Genomic DNA, 17522 nt, shown 5'->3' on the forward strand with positions numbered 1-17522 from the left:
AGGCACTGCACCCGGTGGAGTTTTTTTTTCTTTCTTCTAATCACTGCCACCACCACCAACGCAGTCTCGAGGAAATACATCGTTGCCGAAGAACTGCTAAGAGAGTCGTTCCTGCTCCAAACACATTTCCATGGTTCACTTGCACCAGCGGATTGTGCAGCGGTAGACGTTTCGAAGCTTCGTCTAAACATCAGACTCGACTGCTGAGGAGCACGCCGTCGGTGAGTTGCCGTGAGCCCCCATTACCAACGCACTTTTATTTTCTTCGAACGCAACGCAAAAACAGTGCTGAAGTAGCGGAAAACATCGGAAACGTGAATGTCTTCGAACACAAAAAGCCGATTTTTGTTGTGCATGCCTAGCCTATGTAACTTAAAAAAATTGTTCACTGCCCAGACTTGACAAAAGAAATAGGCATCGACTCCATCTCGGGACCATTCCCTATTGGAAAAAAACGAATGGTGGGCATGGTGGAAACCACCACCCACCATTATAGTGGATTAATGTAGTGGGTGAATGGTGGGAAACGCCCACCATGGCGCATGGTGGGTATGGTGGGTGCTGCAGTGCCGGCAACACTTGAGCGTGAAATGACGTCAGAATCACCGTGACGAGCTGCCACAAAAAATAAAAAAGAATTCTATAAAAACAGTATAAAAAACACCCGTCCCGTAAAAAAAAAACAAGGCGCCACGGAGGATCGAACGTGCAACCTGCGGATTCTCATTCGAAGACGCTAACCACTGCGCCACACCAACATCACGTTGATTGTGTGTTAAATACTTAGTTGGCATACAAACTTAAGGTTCAACTTAAATTATGTTTGTCGTGTACACAACATAGACGAGATCTACACCTGCTACTAAAAATTGCACATTTATTAAACACAAGCAACGGCAGCCTCTAACGATTGCCACTATGTTAATGGCACTAGTGCTGTTTTTTTTTACAATTCACAACTTCAAGCAAAAAAAAACCTAGTGGACTGGGGAGCAGCAACAGTTTACCTGCGGGGTCTGCCAAGTTTCATATCCGTTTCGCGCTCGTTATAAAGGGCGACATCTGCTCACGCTTTATGACGCTTCTAGGCTCATTCCATATATACGCCCGCCTAATTTATTTGATTGAGTATTGGGATGCTTTTCGCGCAGTGTAGAGGGCGGTCGCGCCAGCGCAATGCTGTAGCTCTTTCGCTAAAGCAACTACATAACAGCTTGGCCAAAACGAATGCAGTGTGCCGGAAACATTACACTATCATATTGGTTCACCAAGCACACGAATTGCCACGTCTGAGTTCTCGTACAAAAGCTAGAGAAGTGCCGGCGAGTGTGACCGGCGGCTGTCGGTGAGAAGACAATTACGTTCTCTGGGAGTGCTTTAATCGCGTCGCATCGATGTTTGTTGCTTCTTGAGCGGACACCATACGCAATGAAAAATGCTTCATTTAGGTTAATTGATGCCATATGGCTGCGCTGTATTGTCATACTTAATCGTCGTAATCGTGTATTCTGAAACCCGGAAGCACGGATAACACAATTGTACGGGCTCGGTCAGTAGGCCTAACCTTTGGTGGAAATCATGGTGGTAGAACATGTAGTGTACAGATCCCAGCTTGGTACACTATATAAATTGCCCGCCATTATAAGCCCACCCATCAACTGCTTACTGCTTCCCAGCATTATCGCGATGGTGGGCAGAGCTTCTCAGCTTGGTACACCATGTGGCCCACCATAACAAGCAGCACCCATCATCTGCTTAGTGCTTCCCAGCATTATCGCAATGGTGGGAAGAGTTTCTCAGCTTGGTACACCATGTAGCCCACCATAAAAAGCACCACCCACCATATGCTTAGGGCTTCTCAGCATTACCGCAATGGTGGGCAGAGTGTCCCATTATTGCCCACTATCTAGCCTCTGCTTTCCACCATCATTTCCACTTTACCCATCATCTGTACACCATAGCACCCAGTATGTCCCGGCGTAACCACCATATTTTTTACTACGTCCCACCATAGCCATCATAATTTCCACCATGCCCACTATTATTTCCACCATGCCCACTATTATTTCCACTACGCCCACCATGTTTTCCAGTATCCACCATGGCAATTTTTCCGATAGGGAACCGTTCGCATAAGTAGAGCGAACTTCCTCTGGGCATGGAGGAGGCCGAAATGGCGGGACGAATTTGCCACTAGTGTAACGATTAGCATGCGCTGGCCAGATAGTCCTAAAAGGCTCTATATCAGTTTTACATGTCGTCGCAGAGGGCGCTTTTATTTCACCATCCAGAAATCACTGAACAAAGCTTTCGCAGAATGTGTTCCATTCTACATTTGTTTCGCAGCGTCGCTAGTACACGTGTATATGTGTAACACAGTTCTAGATTTATTGATATGTGGGGTTTAACGTCTCAAAACCACCATATAATTGAGAGACGCCGTAGTGAAGGGCTCCGGAAATTTCGACCATCTGGGGTTCTTTAAAAGCACCTAAATCTGAGCACACGGGCCTACAACATAGTTCTAGTGAGGCCCCGCCGAGGTGGAAGCCTACGAGTGCGGTAGACTCGCAGGCTTCCACTTCACGCCTCGACCTGCGACGCCTGAAAGGTCTTCAAGTGGTACATTGCGAATTTATTTGTAGGCCGGTCGGCCCGTGCGGGATTGTACGTGTGGTGATGTTTGGGTCTGACTGACATACTCGGTGAGCACACAAAAACATTTTATAAAACAACAACATGTGGGCATTTGTTTAAAACAAAGGCAAAGGCAGGAGTTCACAAAGATTAACTAAGTGAGAAAACACAAAAACGCGTGATGAAAAGAACAGCTACAAAACAAGACATACTGTATTCTAAAAGACTACTGCAAGAGGTATCAAACAAACAACGTGGAAGGTTAATAAAATAACGACATTATGAAAACTAAAAAAGATACCAAAAAGAATTACAAAAAAAACGCCGTGCTCCCGCTTCAGCGTTTCTGAGCTTTTTCTTGATTTAGCGTTTTCTTCATGACCCATTTCCGTTAATTTTAGCTGGGAAATTCTCACTAGAACACACGGCAGTGATCTTTTGCCCTGAGTCATCGCCCTTAGCCAAAGCATGGTGAACGGCATAGAACCTGCTGTTCGCGAGAAAAAAGGGGAAAGGCAAAAGCCCAATGAGCGCGAAAAGCAGTCTGTGAATGAGAGTTCTTGATTGGAAAACTAAACTCTCAGGAACTATTAACTATAGCTGCCTTCTCCTTTCTCGGAGAAGCAGGTACACAAGGTGTGACACCCCACAGATGAACGCTTCCGTGTATCCCTTCTTCAGTAGCTCGGCGATGACCCTCTCCTTTTCTTCCTTTCTCTCCCGTTCCGGAAGGCAGAGCGTTTTTGCACGTGAAAGGTGCGCCGAAGCTACCGAAGCTTTCTGGCAAGTTGGAGGACACGACGTGAAATGCAAATACCTGCCGGCGTGCGTTGGCTTTCTGTCCTCCGAGATCTATGCATGCTAGCCCTGCCGTCCGTCTGCAAAATCGAGAAACGGAAGCATCCCGTCCCGCTCCTGGTTCGCCTTGAACTGTATCGCTTGGTAGACTGAATTCAAATGTTGTGTGAAGAAGAAGATGTGCCAGCAGCAAGCAGCATCGCCAACGCCCGGCTCTCTCGGCTCGTGCTTTGGTTCGTTGCTGTGCCGATCGCTGGACGGTTCTTCACGCTGTCTCGTCGCTGCCTTTAACGGCTAATAAACCTCTTCACATTTGGTGGAAGGTGCTGTTAATCCCCGTTGCTACACCCTGGAGCTGCGAAGCCGCACGCTACCACCTGTCATGACTGCCAACGCCACTACATCGACGCCTTCGCTCCAGTTCAACTGCCCTGGCCATCCTACGCTACGGGAGCCGAAGGTCTTCAGCGGTGCGGATGGGACCGACGTCGAAGACTGGCTCGAGCACTACGAACTGGTGAGCGCCAACAATAAGTGGGATGAAGCCGACAAGCTGGGCCACGTGATATTTTATCTCACTGGCGTCGCCGAATTGTGGTTTAATAACCACAAACACAACATCCCCACATGGAGCGTCTTCAAGACGTCATGTGCCGAAGTGTTCGGTCGGCCGGCTGTCCGCAAGCAGAGGGCAGAACAGCGCTTGCGCGTCCGCTCTCAGCAGACTGGCGAGACCTTTACCAGCTATATTGAGGACGTCGTCGACCATTGTCGACGTGTGAATGACACCATGCCCGAATCTGACAAGGTCAAAAACATCCTGAAGGGCATCGACGACGGCGCATTTCAAATGCTCTTGGCAAGAAATCCGAGCACAGTTTCCGAAGTCGTCAGCTTGTGTCAGAGCTACGACGAGTTAAAGAAGCAACGCACTCTGACTCGGCAGCCTCAGCATGGTGGTGAGTCATTGTCCAGTTTCGACACCCTGCCGGACAATTCACCACTGCTTCAGCAAGTTCGAGCCTTCGTCCGTGAGGAAGTCGCCCGCCAACTTTCTTTAGTGCCCTTCACCCACGAGACCACCACCCGTCTACCTGCCCCGCTTCGCACTGCTATTTCGGAAGAGGTTGCCCAAGCTGTTCCTGTTGCGCACCACGAGCCGCCTCTATCCAGCCTTGCCCACTGCCAGCGTGCCGCGCAGCCAGTAGGCCCTCCTGTCGCCTATCCGCCAGCCATGCAGCCTGTGGCCGCGCCCCTAACGTATGCAGCACAGCCTGTGGCTCCTCCTGTCGCCTGCTCGCAAGTTATGCAGCCTGTAGCAGCGCCGTTCACATATGCAGACGCTGTGCGTAGGCTTCCGCAACCATCCTACACCACGCGCTCACAGCCCGCACACCCGGCTGCTTACACTGCACCTTGGGCGGCAGCACCAGTCGCCAATCCCTGGAGGACGTCCGATAACCGACCGATTTGCTACGCCTGCTTCACTCCCGGACACGTTGCTCGCTACTGCCGCCGTCGACCTCAGGCGTTCGGCGACTATGTCCGATCGTCGCAAACCAGCAGCCAACCCTTCGCGCAATACGGGCCGGTCTCGTCACCTCGCTATGCCTCTCCTAACGACCCCGACTTCGTGACGCCACGCGCACCCTCTCCTCGTCGGCGATCGCCCTCCCCCATGCGTCGCCGGCCCAGACCTGACCAGGAAAACTAAGCACCGCAGTTCAAGAGGCAAGAACTGCGCCATTTTCGAACTGTCTAAGCCCTCGCCCCTCTCCTGCTAACGTGGTCGCAGTAACAGTTGAAGGTTATTCTACTTTCGCACTTGTAGACACCGGCGCCGCTGTTTCTGTTATTGCCGCTAATGTCTGCCGTGTATTACGTAAAGTCACGACGCCGCTTTCTGGACTGTCACTCCACACCGCAAGTGCACAGCAAGTAACGCCTCTCGCAGCCTGCACTGCAAGAGTGTCCATCGAAGGCATTGTTTACACTGTGGAGTTTATTGTCCTTGCTGTCTGTTCGCATGATGTCATCCTCGGATGGGACTTCCTATCCCGCCATAATGCCGTCATCGACTGTGCACGCGCTGAAGTTGAGTTTTCACCCTTTTGTGATGTCCCATTACTTGACGCTCTTCATCAGCCGCCGAAGTTGTTTGTGCATGAAGACACCGATATTCCGCCTGAAAACTTCGCACTTGTTCCGATTTCATGCAACGCCTACACGGACGCTACAGTCTTTTTTATGCCTTCCGATATCTTCACGAGTCGTCGAGCTCTGCCGCTGCCTTTCGCAACGATTGACCTTACCGCCGGAAGAAGCAATATGTTCATACTCAACCCGCTTTCCACAACTGTCACTGTGCTTGCGGGAGAATGTCTCGGCCGCGTGCAGGATCTCGACCCTTCGTCTTTGGTTGATGTCCCGGATGAATACTGCGACCACCCAAAATCACTGTCGGCCCTCGAGGAGTCGTCTAAGGATACGTTTTCCAGCGCCATCGCCGACACCCTTACTCCCACCGAACATGCCGACCTGCTTGATCTTCTGCATGAGTTCCGGAATTCCTTCGATGTGTCCCAACCTCAACTAGGCCGCACGTCGCAAGTCAAGCATCATGTTGACACCGGCCTACACCAGCCACTGCGTCAAAGACCATACCGTGTCTCCACTGAAGAGCGCCGCGTCATCAACGATCAAGTCGAAGATATGCTTCGTAGAGACGTTATTCGACCATCTCACAGTCCCTGGGCGTCTCCTGTCGTCTTGGTGCGTAAGAAAGACGGATCTATCCGATTTTGTGTAGACTATCGTCGTTTGAATAAGATAACCCGCAAGGACGTATATCCTTTGCCGCGCATTGATGACGCCATCGACACCCTTCACGGAGCGGAATTCTTCTCGTCGCTGGATTTGCGGTCTGGCTACTGGCAAGTTCCAATGGCTGAAGCCGATCGCCAAAAAACTGCATTTATTACACCTGACGGACTATACGAGTTTAACGTCATGCCCTTTGGGCTTTGTAACGCGCCCGCCACGTTTGAACGACTTATGGATAATACGCTACGTGGCCTCAAGTGGAATATGTGCCTTTGCTACCTCGACGATGTCGTGGTTTTCTCGCACGACTTTCCTACGCACCTCCTTCGCCTCAGGCAGGTTTTGACTTGTCTGACCAACGCTGGCCTGCAGCTTAACCTGAAAAAATGCCGCTTCGCTGCACGCGAGCTCGTCATCCTAGGCCACATCGTGTCGAAGCACGGCGTATTACCTGACCCAGCAAAACTTCGAGCAGTCGCAGAATTTCCCAAGCCGACAACCATGAAGGAACTTCGCAGTTTTGTAGGCCTATGCTCATACTTCAGGCGCTTTGTTCGCAATTTCGCATCCATCATGTCACCATTAACCCAGCTTCTTCGCGGTGACGTGAACCTCTCCTCCTGGTACCCTGCATGTGACGTTGCCTTCACTACTCTGCGCCGTCTGCTCACCTCGCCACCCATTCTTCGCCACTTCGACCCGACGGCTCCTACCGAAGTGCACACCGACGCCAGTGGCGTCGGGCTAGGTGCTGTCCTCGCGCAACGAAAACCCGGCTATTCAGAATACGTTGTAGCCTACGCTAGCCGCACTCTGACGAAAGCCGAAACTAATTACAGCGTGACAGAAAAAGAGTGTTTGGCTCTGGTGTGGGCGCTTGGAAAGTTCCGGCCGTACTTATACGGCCGCCCGTTCGATCTAGTAACTGATCACCACGCGCTTTGCTGGCTCTCCACGCTGAAAGACCCTTCTGGCCGCCTTGCGCGATGGGCACTCCGCATCCAGGAGTACGACATTCGCGTCGTATACCGCTGTGGACGCAAACACTCTGACGCTGACGCCCTGTCCCGCTCACCTTTGCCACCAGATCCGACGGGCGGAAACACGTGCCTCCAGTACTTGTCATCGTTAAATCTTGACTCAATTGCCACCGAACAACGTCGTGACCCGTGGATCGCATCTCTTCTCGAATATCTATCCGGTACGCCCAACCTTCCGGTATCTCGATCCCTCCGACGTCAAGCTTTCCATTTTGCCATCCGCGATCAACTTCTCCATCGACGCAACTACTCTCCTGATGGCCGCCGGTGGCTACTGGTCATTCCACGCGCTTTGCGATCGCAGGTATGCGCTTCTCTTCACGACGATCCACAATGTGGCCACGCCGGGGTGTTCAAAACATATGAACGCCTTCGCCATCGCTATTACTGGCGCGGCATGTACAATTTCGTACGCAAATTTGTGCAGTGCTGTCCTGACTGCCAGCGACGCAAATCAACACCGCTACGTGCTACTGGCGAATTGCAGCCACTTCCGTGCCCTGCCAAGCCTTTTGATCGCGTTGGCGTTGACCTCTACGGCCCCCTTCCATTGACATCAGATGGCAATCGGTGGATTATAGTGGCGGTCGACTATCTAACACGCTACGCCGAAACAGCCGCTTTACCGAGCGCTACCGCTCAGGATGTCGCCTCTTTCATTTTACGTCAATTTATCCTTCGACATGGCGCACCTCGAGAGCTCCTTAGTGACAGAGGCCGCGCTTTTCTCTCCGAGGTCGTCGAAGCTCTGCTTTCGGAATGCCACGTCATTCATCGGAAAACGACAGCATACCACCCGCAGACTAATGGGCTAACGGAACGGTTTAACCGCACGCTGGGTGATATGCTCTCGATGTACGTGGCATCTAATCATAGCAACTGGGACCGTGTTCTCCCATACGTGACATTTGCATACAATACTGCAATACAAGCAACCACGGGATTTTCACCTTTCTTTCTTCTTTATGGACGTGACCCTTCCCATACAATTGATACTCTACTTCCCTACCATCCTGATGCTTCAGAATGTCCACCTATTTCCGATGCTGCTCGACAAGCCGAAGAGTGCCGCCAGCTCGCCCGTGCGTTCACCTCGGACGAGCAGCAACGCCAGAAAGAAAACCGTTGCACCTCTCTTCCGGATCCCAACTATGCCCCAGGGTCTCTCGTGTGGCTTGCCATCCCATACCAAACTCCGGGACTCTCATCAAAACTTGTCCCCCGGTACGAGGGGCCTTACACCGTTTTAGAGAAAACCTCTCCAGTTAATTACCTAATTGAGCCAGTTTCCCGATCGGATGACATGCGCCGGCGTGCACGTGACATCGTCCATGTTTCCCGCCTAAAACCGTATCATGAGCCTCTCCCTGAAACTTCTTAGGTCGCCAGGATGGCTCTTTTTTCAGCGGGGGCGATTGTGTAGAAGAAGATGTGCCAGCAGCAAGCAGCATCGCCAACGCCCGGCTCTCTCGGCTCGTGCTTTGGTTCGTTGCTGTGCCGATCGCTGGACGGTTCTTCACGCTGTCTCGTCGCTGCCTTTAACGGCTAATAAACCTCTTCACAGTTGTAAAAACCTGCCTTCTTCATGACGAAGAGACGGTCCACCTCACGTGGATGACTGCTTCAAAGCGTCATGATTTCGTACTACCATGTACAATATTCAATTAGCAAGACCACAGAAATAAGAACACAATCTGCCTTCTTTGGTTGTTCTTGAAGCCACCTATGAGTCGGTGAATAAAAATATCGTTTTAAGGTCATTTGCGTATATTTTCTGTAAAATAGAGTTCTTGCCAGACGGAATATGATTTCAGTGGCGCGCAGAGGCTGACATTTGTTTCGAAATTGTTCTATCAGTGCATATATAAATATATATATATATATATATATATATATATATATATATATATATATATATATATATATATATATATATATATATATATATATTGTACGTGTGTTAATAAAGCAGAATTATTAGAGGGGGTTGAACTCTATAACATCCGACACCTTGGTCCACTGGTTAGGGTGGTCTGCTAACCCGAAGGTCGCAGTATCGAATTCCGGCTGCATCCTCGACGGAGACAATAAGGCTAGGTAGACATTACAGAACCCCAGGTGGTCGAAACTTCCTTCATCGTATCGTGGTTTTGCAACGTAAAACCTCAGTCAATGTTACTTTGGGAACAGTTCTGCCAACAATTCAATGGGAAACAGCCCACTTTGAAGTACTGTTTTCGTAGACTAAATTTGAGTAATGCCGCTGTCATACGCCAAGCCTACCATTACTTAAAACGAATGACACAACGTAAACATGTAATTTTACCTGCCTGCTGTCACACAACTATAGGAAATAACATTTCAAAATTATAAGCATGACCTCCGTCTTCGCGAGCCGTTTCTTTTAAAGAAATGAAGAATCTATCAAAGCTTGCTTGTAACAAGAGTGATATATCAAAAATATTATTTATCACTGAAAATCTGCTCTGTAAATAGGAATATATGTGCAGCCATTTTACATAACTTGCTGCAGCTGCTCGAAATAAACGGCGTCAAGCCAAGATCCAATCGGAAACCAAAATGGCTCGCAATAGGACGGCTAAGGGGTGCTCCCCCAACTCTGCGGCTGTAGAAATAGGACGGCGAAAGTTCATCTCATTCGTGTAGCCACCATTTTGATGCCCGAAACGCGTGTAATTGGACGATCACCAACCGCGACTCTGGCAACAACGACAACACGCCCGGCGTCGAGCCGCTGCAGTATAGTGGAGAGTAGATTTCGCAAAACTTAGGCGCATGATACTAAGCGAGTAAAGCAATAATGCTTAGCAGTAAAAAGTAATAACCGACAAGTGCCACCGCACCCCGCCGCAGTGGTCTAGTGGCTAAGGTACTCGGCTGCTGACCCGCAGGTTGCGGGCTCGAATCCCGGCTGTGGCTGCTGCATTTCCGATGGAGGCGAAAATGATCTAGGCCCATGTGCTCAAATTTGGATGCACGTTAAAGAACGCCAGGTGGTGGAGCTTTCCGGAGTCCTCCACTACGGCATCTCTCATAATCATAAGGGTTGGCTTCGGGACGTTAAAGATCTAATATCAATCAATGTGCCACCACGTCAACGAAGGGGACGCACGTCTATATAGAGCGAGCTGTTCGAAGAAACACGGCAAGCCTTTTATCGAGAGTGCGATGATCGGTCGTATATGAAATCCCATATTCTCACATGCAACCATGGCAGGGTGCACGTGAGAGAGACTGGGTGGTGCGAGAACGAGAGGCTTCGATAACTCATGTCGTTAGCAATATAGCCACACATTGTACCAGGCATGGGTGCATCCCCAGTCTGTCTGACGTTATCCTCCTAGAACGCTATTGTCGCGGGAGATATTCGAGGCCTTTTGCTAATCTACCAGAAGGGACAGTGATCGATGTGTCAGCATTCCGCTGCCTAATTTGTTCGGGAAGGAAATTGACTCTTTGACGTCATACACGTGACTAAAGCTGTAATCTTGTCTCATATCATTCTATCGTGTATCTTTCTCGGTTTCTTCAGTAAAACTTTCAGTTGGCTGTCAGCGGCCATCCTTGTGCCGCAATCGTTCGTCTTGTGTTCGCGCTGTTTTCATTTTTCAACTTTTGAGTTACGTACCAACTCGGCCGCCTTTTCTCTCTTCTCCAGTTTGTACCTTCTATATGCAAGACGGCTGTTCGAATAAAACGGCCTTCAGGGTCAAGCGTGCCCTCTCACCACTTCCTTCGATGACAGGAACATGAAAGTCCACTTGAAATAATATCAACACTTGTGGTAAGTTTTTCCCAATATTTCAACATACCTCTAAGTGATTGCTGTGGAAATCGCGGGTGTCCTTTCTCCGAGTTTGCTTGTTCTGGTGAGCTCGAGTTTTGGGTTTCACAAGTCTTCTACCTTGCTGATAAACTTTCACCTTTCCAAAGCCTTGCACGACGCATATATAGTGTATAAGAGTGGATTTAAACTTCCTTAGTCATTCTATTTCACTTCTATGCAGATTTTTTTTATTTCCCTTTATTTTTACAGCAAAAGTATCATTCCGCGCTCACACTGTTGCCCTTGAAAAATCAAATGAAAGAGTTCCCCTCTCTGGTTTTAAGCTTTCGTGGAGCTTTCAGTGGCTTTTGTTCTCGAGTGCTGTAAGGCGTGGATGTGCTGTCTGGGCCGACGACTGGTTCTCAATGGAGCAGCCTATTTTTGCTTATAGGCATTCCACTAAAGAGGCGGTGGCCAGGAAGGAAACAACAAAATTTTCGAACGCGCAAGGTTAGAGAAATAAATAAGAAAAAAAAAACCTACGTGTGCTTTGATGCAAACACTTTGCTTAGATACAAATTGTTTGCAAATTGTGGCTATGCCCGTTTCTTGCAATATATCCCCCAGAATTTCCTTATTAAATTCTCCTACGCACCAGTGACGTCTGAAAAGCCACGTACAAGGACCTGTTTTTTTTCATATTTCTATACACTGACTGAGGACAAACAGGTTATCGCCTAACCTTCTGTCAACTCGAAATTCATCGTGAAGTTCTCCCGTAATATCGCTGTGTTCTGCCATGTTTCTATTATTATTTTTAATGCCGACATCGCCAAACTTTATAGCAGCGATGTATTACATGGGATAGTGGTCTATACATGTGAATCGAATATTTTTTCTTCCTTGCTGGTACAGATTAGGTTCATTCTATTTATTCACCATTTATGCAGTCTTTGCCGGTCCTGGAAGCATTTCTCTAGGACTTTCAACAGCGCTTCCTTAGTGTCATGTTCTAGTTCGTTCTTGAGGCCGGTGGAAACCCCATCTAAAACCGGCTCAGTGCGCTTCAAAATTTATCCTCCAGCCTTTTTCCAGTTCAAAATTCTCAAGTTTTCTTCCTCGGTTGCGGTCTCCGCCATATTTTTACTCGCCCGCGAAATCTCGTGAACGATATTTTTAAACGACTAGGCTGTTACATTTCATATGTAACCTACAGCACTTTGTACCCTTCCAGTCGGTTTCCTCTTTAATCGACAATGCTCTGCTGAATTGTTACAGGCTTCCGACCTAACGCCTTTATGTGGCTCGAAAATATCCTAGGTGAGGCCATCTTCTTGCCGAATCTGACATGCAGAGTTCATTTTCACTTTTAACTTTTGCTTCGAGACCACCGGTCAGGACCACCAGTACAATAGGCTTTTTCCTCAACACGCACTTTTCATAGTTTGTCCTGTGGCCTCCTCTCCTTTTTTGCTTTTTTATGTTTTCATGATGCTTCAACCTCGATTGTTTCTTGATTTATTTGTAGCACCAACTTTTCGGCTTCCTCTTTACTTTCCAGCGAATAGTGTTCGTATCTTACTTTATCTCTTTCTCCATTAAATGTAACTGCTCGCTATACTCCCAGTATTTTGCCCTGTATTTTTTCTGCACCTTCCTGGACTCTTACGGCTATGTTTTTTAATTGTTTGTCATTCAAATATCAGCTGCCAAAGTGATTTTATCAACTTATTTAGTGTTTTATATTCCATGTGCAATGTTATGCGTTTATGATCCTTACACAAGCTTGTAATCTTTTCCTCGCTTATTGTCGTTTTTCACTGTTTGTGATAAAATATTTCCGTCATGAGGCAATGAACGATACCCTATTGCTGTTTTCTGACTTACCACGTGCCTTGAATATCACATTTAGGCTCCGTTTTAACTATCTGATGAATATGTTTCTCGTAGGGATATATCAATGAGTTCATCTTGGTGTCTGAACATTCGTGAAGGTAAGGCATGTGGGCATGCGTGTCGCCTAGGAAGACGATTTCGGCTCTATTACGAAAATCTTTAGTATCCGCGCCACAAGCTAACCAACACGTTTTAGATTGTGAAATGGCACTCCGTACTGTGACGCCATTCCGCGATGCCTGCGTGACCTCCTGGCGTTTGGCAGCCTGTCGCGTGTGTTGCGACATCGTAGGGGGCGACTCTCATCATCGTTGTTTGATAGGAACGAGCTTCTTGAGCTTTCAACACTTCCTGCATGATCACTGTTGCCACCGGGCTCACGAGCAGCCGCTGAATCCACGAGCATGCGCGGCAAAATCACCATGCCGTCATCAATCTAGTTGCTGCCATGGTCGTCAGCAGGATTTCATCTTGGGGTGTGCAAACCGGTGTTGCATTGTGGTGAGGGAAGGGGAAGAGCACTGTCACAGCTTGGGCGGGGTGCAAGGACTCGTGTAGCTTGAGGGGAAGGGGGGCAAGGGCCCTTTTTGCACCCCGCGCCGACGCCCATGGTTGCTGCGCCTGCTCTTGGCCAGCTTCGATGCAGTGGTGACGTCTCGGAAGAAGGGCGTAAGCTTAGATGACGTCAGGATGGCAAAGTTTGTCGTATAGCATAAAATTGCGCACGCGAGCTTGCAGATTCTCGTCAACTACCTCCACAAACCATATTCGCCGTTTATATTCTCGTGTTCACAAGAACTGACTCCGCTGGCTCTCTTAACTGCTAAATTTTGTGTCGGTACCTTTAAACTCTGTTATATGCTACGATATGTTTTTGTGAGTCAGGTACGTTTCATGTGGAAATTTGATTTCTTTGGTCACTTTTAGGTCTCATCGAGCCTGGAACGCAAAGCAGTGGGCCTCCCTCAGGAAGTGCATCCTCTGCTGACCACGACGGTGATCTCACAGGTCAAGAACGCTTCGTATCGCTCGCTGTCCCACTAGCACGAACATGGAAAAAAAGTGCAAAGAAATGCATTGTTGCCTAGTCGATTTGGATTTGGTGCTTGGAATCATGGATGATCAAGTCAACGCCCTTTTCATGAAAGGTTTCCGACAAATGCACAAATCGTGTAAACCGGCCTGTCTGAAAAGCATGTGCTATACACACGGAGCTAAGCTGAGGTACAAGAAGATCACAAAGAAGGAAGCTGTGGTGCTTCGGGAAATGTTGAGCACAGGACCACCGGTCAGGACGCTGTATGTATTGAACATCTCACTTGTCGCGTTCAAGGTTGCTTTCTACGAACCTCTGGGCGGCGCATCTCTTGAAAAAGTTTACGTTCACGTTGACTGCGAAGGAAATGACTTGGGCACGAGTCTCTCCGGGGCGTTTAGAAGTCTGCCCACGTTGCGAAAATCCTGGAACAAAATCCTGGAGCTGCGAAAATCCTGGAACAAGATTCGCGAAAGATGTTGCGGACTACATCCGCCAGAACAAGTCGTTGAGGGACCTAGTCATCTGGGACTCGAGTGGCGGCGACGAAGGTGCCGCTGCTCTCGCGAAAGCGCTAGTGGCAAACGACACGCTGACGACCTTCTCATTGGGCGACGTGGAGTTATCATCAGACACCTTAATCATCTTCGCGAAAATGCTCGCTACCAACTCGGCGTTGGAATCGGTGAACCTCAGTCAAGTCCGCCCGCTGGAAAAGGACCAAGTGTGCTGGCTGATGTCGCAGAAGTGGTATGCTGGCGTGTTCAAAAGACTCGACATAGCGTGGCCCGAGCAGCTTTTACCGGAACTCGCAATACTCATCCGCAGAGAAGCATGCTGTCCCTCGCTGTTCGTCAGTGTCACTTCTTCGGTCGACAAGAGAGTTCTCGGGGAGTTTACAGATGCCTTGGCTACAGACACTACACTTCGTCGTCTCAGCATCGAATCAGACAAAGCTGTGATCGACGCACTTGAAGACAGATTCGATAAAGACAGCACACACTCCGCGTGTCGTAGAGCATTACTTCGTCGTATCTGGGATGATGTGACTGTAAGTCGTGGTCAAGAGCGTCACCTCGTCAGCATCCTCGATGCCTTAAAGAAGAACTCTTCCGTTGTGCAGTTCACCACGTCGGCAGTGATGGTGACGCCAGAAATGGCTAGGTCTCTCTCAGAGTTGCTAGCAGCAAACGACACACTGAATGTCGTTAACGTGTACAATTACTGGGAAATGTCGCCCCAAGAGATACAAACCATTCTTAAAGGTCTCAGGACTAACCACAGCCTGATCTAACTGAACGTTTTCGGTAAATGCGATAACTGCTGGGGAATGCGCGAAATTATTGCGCTCCTACGGAGGAACGTTCGTCTGATGAACAAGGCAGCCCAATATGTGGTTTTAGGCGCTGGTGTCAGCGATGAGGAAAGCGCTGATGCTTTGAAGAAAGTGAAGTCGAGCTCTCGACTCGTGGAGGAGGTAAAGAAGATTACCGGAAAAACAACGGAGGTGGTTTTAGAACAAATACAGTCAACCTTAGCTCGCCTTAACCTGCGGCAAGAAATGGAAGACACCTCTGCGTCTTCAGCACATCGTCACTACCGCTGACTCGTTTTGGGTTCACATGAGATATTTCTGTCGAAAGCAAAAAAAGTGTCATTGGAGCTTACTTAAACACTTGGTGTACCAGCCCTCCTCTTGGAAGGTGATTAGCATTAGCATACCTACGCGCAAGTCACTAAGGCCCAGAACACAGCAATCCATCCGGGATGGGGAGACCACATTGAACAAAACGACACTCAACCGCTTGTATTTCAAGTGGAAAATGCAACTCGAATAATTTTCAGTACATGCGAAATTGTGAGAATTGCAATAAACGTTGGATTTTTCGTGGTATTGGACAACGAGTGCTCTGAAAGACATTTTAATGCATGCACATTTCCAATAGCAGGCTCCTGGATTGCGTGACGTGGAGTGGCGTGTAATTTGACAAATGCATGTATATATGTGGAGACATGGTTTTTAGACAATACAAGCCTTTACGAAATGCTGTGACAGTCATGCTCCTGGCATCGTCACATGCAAGTTCTACATCAAAGCGGTAGTATTTTCCAAGGCTGCGGTAGGATTAAAATGCATAAAAAGAGTATTTGGTATTATTATTGCTGAATTGATGAACAAATTGTTCAGATGTCGCACTTGCTGGCATACCCATTCTCGCGAAAATTTATTGCCCATATACTGCTGCCCCACGCTTGAAACTTTGCAAGACTGGTTACAAGGAACTGTGCACGTACTGTGAAGATTATTCCAAATATCAACTGCCCAGGTGATCAAAATTTCCGGAGCCCTCCACTACGGCGTCTCTCATAATCATATGATGGTTTCGGGACGTTAAACTCCACATATGAATCAATCAGTTGTGAACTGTGTGCCGCAAAAAGAATATAACAATTGTAATTGTGGGAATGTACATTTTCAAAGCACTATATCGGCTGGTCACGTGGGTAGTATGACTGGCGAAAGAAATTGGATAAGTTGCTTACTTATTGAGATGTTCGAACACTGAATTTCATGGCCGATGCCGAAACTTGTGGCACCCTGCGCACGGAAGACGTGACCACTGTGTTACGTCAGACGGGAAGATCCCGCGACAAGTCAGCTGGCCGCGATGTTCGCACGAAGGCCTGGCGCGGTAGTGTTTAGTTATGTAAAGTCAACGGTCTTCTCACTATCACCAGTGGATCGTCTTATCTTTACGTGTATTCTCGGCTGCTGACCCGCAGAGCGCGGGTTCGAATCCCGGCTGCGGCGGCTGCATTTCCGATGGAGGCGGAAATGTTGTAGGCCCGTGTGCTCAGATTTGGGTGCACGTTAAAGAACCCCAGGTGGTCTGAATTTCCGGAGCCCTTCACTACGGCGTCTCTCATAATCATATAGTGGTTTTGGGACGTTAAAACCCCACATATCAATCAATCAATCAATCAATCAATCTTTACGTGTATTGTCAACTTCGCATGCTACGATTTCATTCCGTGTCCGAGAAAACTGCAATTTTCCATCTCTTTCGTCATGCAGCATGAAAATCGGGTGCAGCCACTGTGGTGCTCTTTCTTGCAGAAAGGATGTTCGCCATGCATAAGCGTACGTAGGGTACCCCTGCAGGAGGGGCAAGTGTTGGGCGTAGGTTGGGCGCAGCGTCACTCCCTTTCCCTACCACGTCAATGTACGGGGCTGACTTAGCGCCCCTCCCTCCTGTGCACACGCCTATGGTATTGTGGTCGGAAAAATGGGCAGTTACTTTTTTTTGTCACAAATTTCCGACTGTAGCCTTCTCGACTGGCTCTTTAAAAATGAGATATGCGCTGCACACCGTAAGCAAATAATAAATGGCTCGCACTGACGTCTCTGGAAGCACCATGTTGGTGAACTGCATGCCACACGAAAAGTTCTTTTACGTTATGCAATAATTTTATCATTATAGCAAGTGATATAATGAGCCGAAGT

At 48.5% G+C, this 17522-nt stretch overlaps 1 protein-coding gene across 1 annotated transcript in view; it reads left to right on the forward strand.

The window, feature by feature from the left end:
- Positions 1 to 15919, forward strand: part of LOC119164799 (uncharacterized) — a 65675-nt gene extending 49756 nt beyond the window's left edge. Inside the window, exon 3 of the mRNA XM_075873730.1 lies at positions 13909 to 15919. Within this exon, the coding sequence (XP_075729845.1) occupies positions 14385 to 15311 (927 nt within the window). The 5' untranslated portion in view covers positions 13909 to 14384 and the 3' untranslated portion in view covers positions 15312 to 15919. The remainder of the gene's footprint in view (positions 1 to 13908) is intronic.
- Positions 15920 to 17522: the final 1603 nt, after the last annotated feature.

The sequence above is a fragment of the Rhipicephalus microplus genome, chromosome 9, assembly GCF_043290135.1.
Source record: "Rhipicephalus microplus isolate Deutch F79 chromosome 9, USDA_Rmic, whole genome shotgun sequence".
NCBI classification, from domain to species: domain Eukaryota; kingdom Metazoa; phylum Arthropoda; class Arachnida; order Ixodida; family Ixodidae; genus Rhipicephalus; species Rhipicephalus microplus.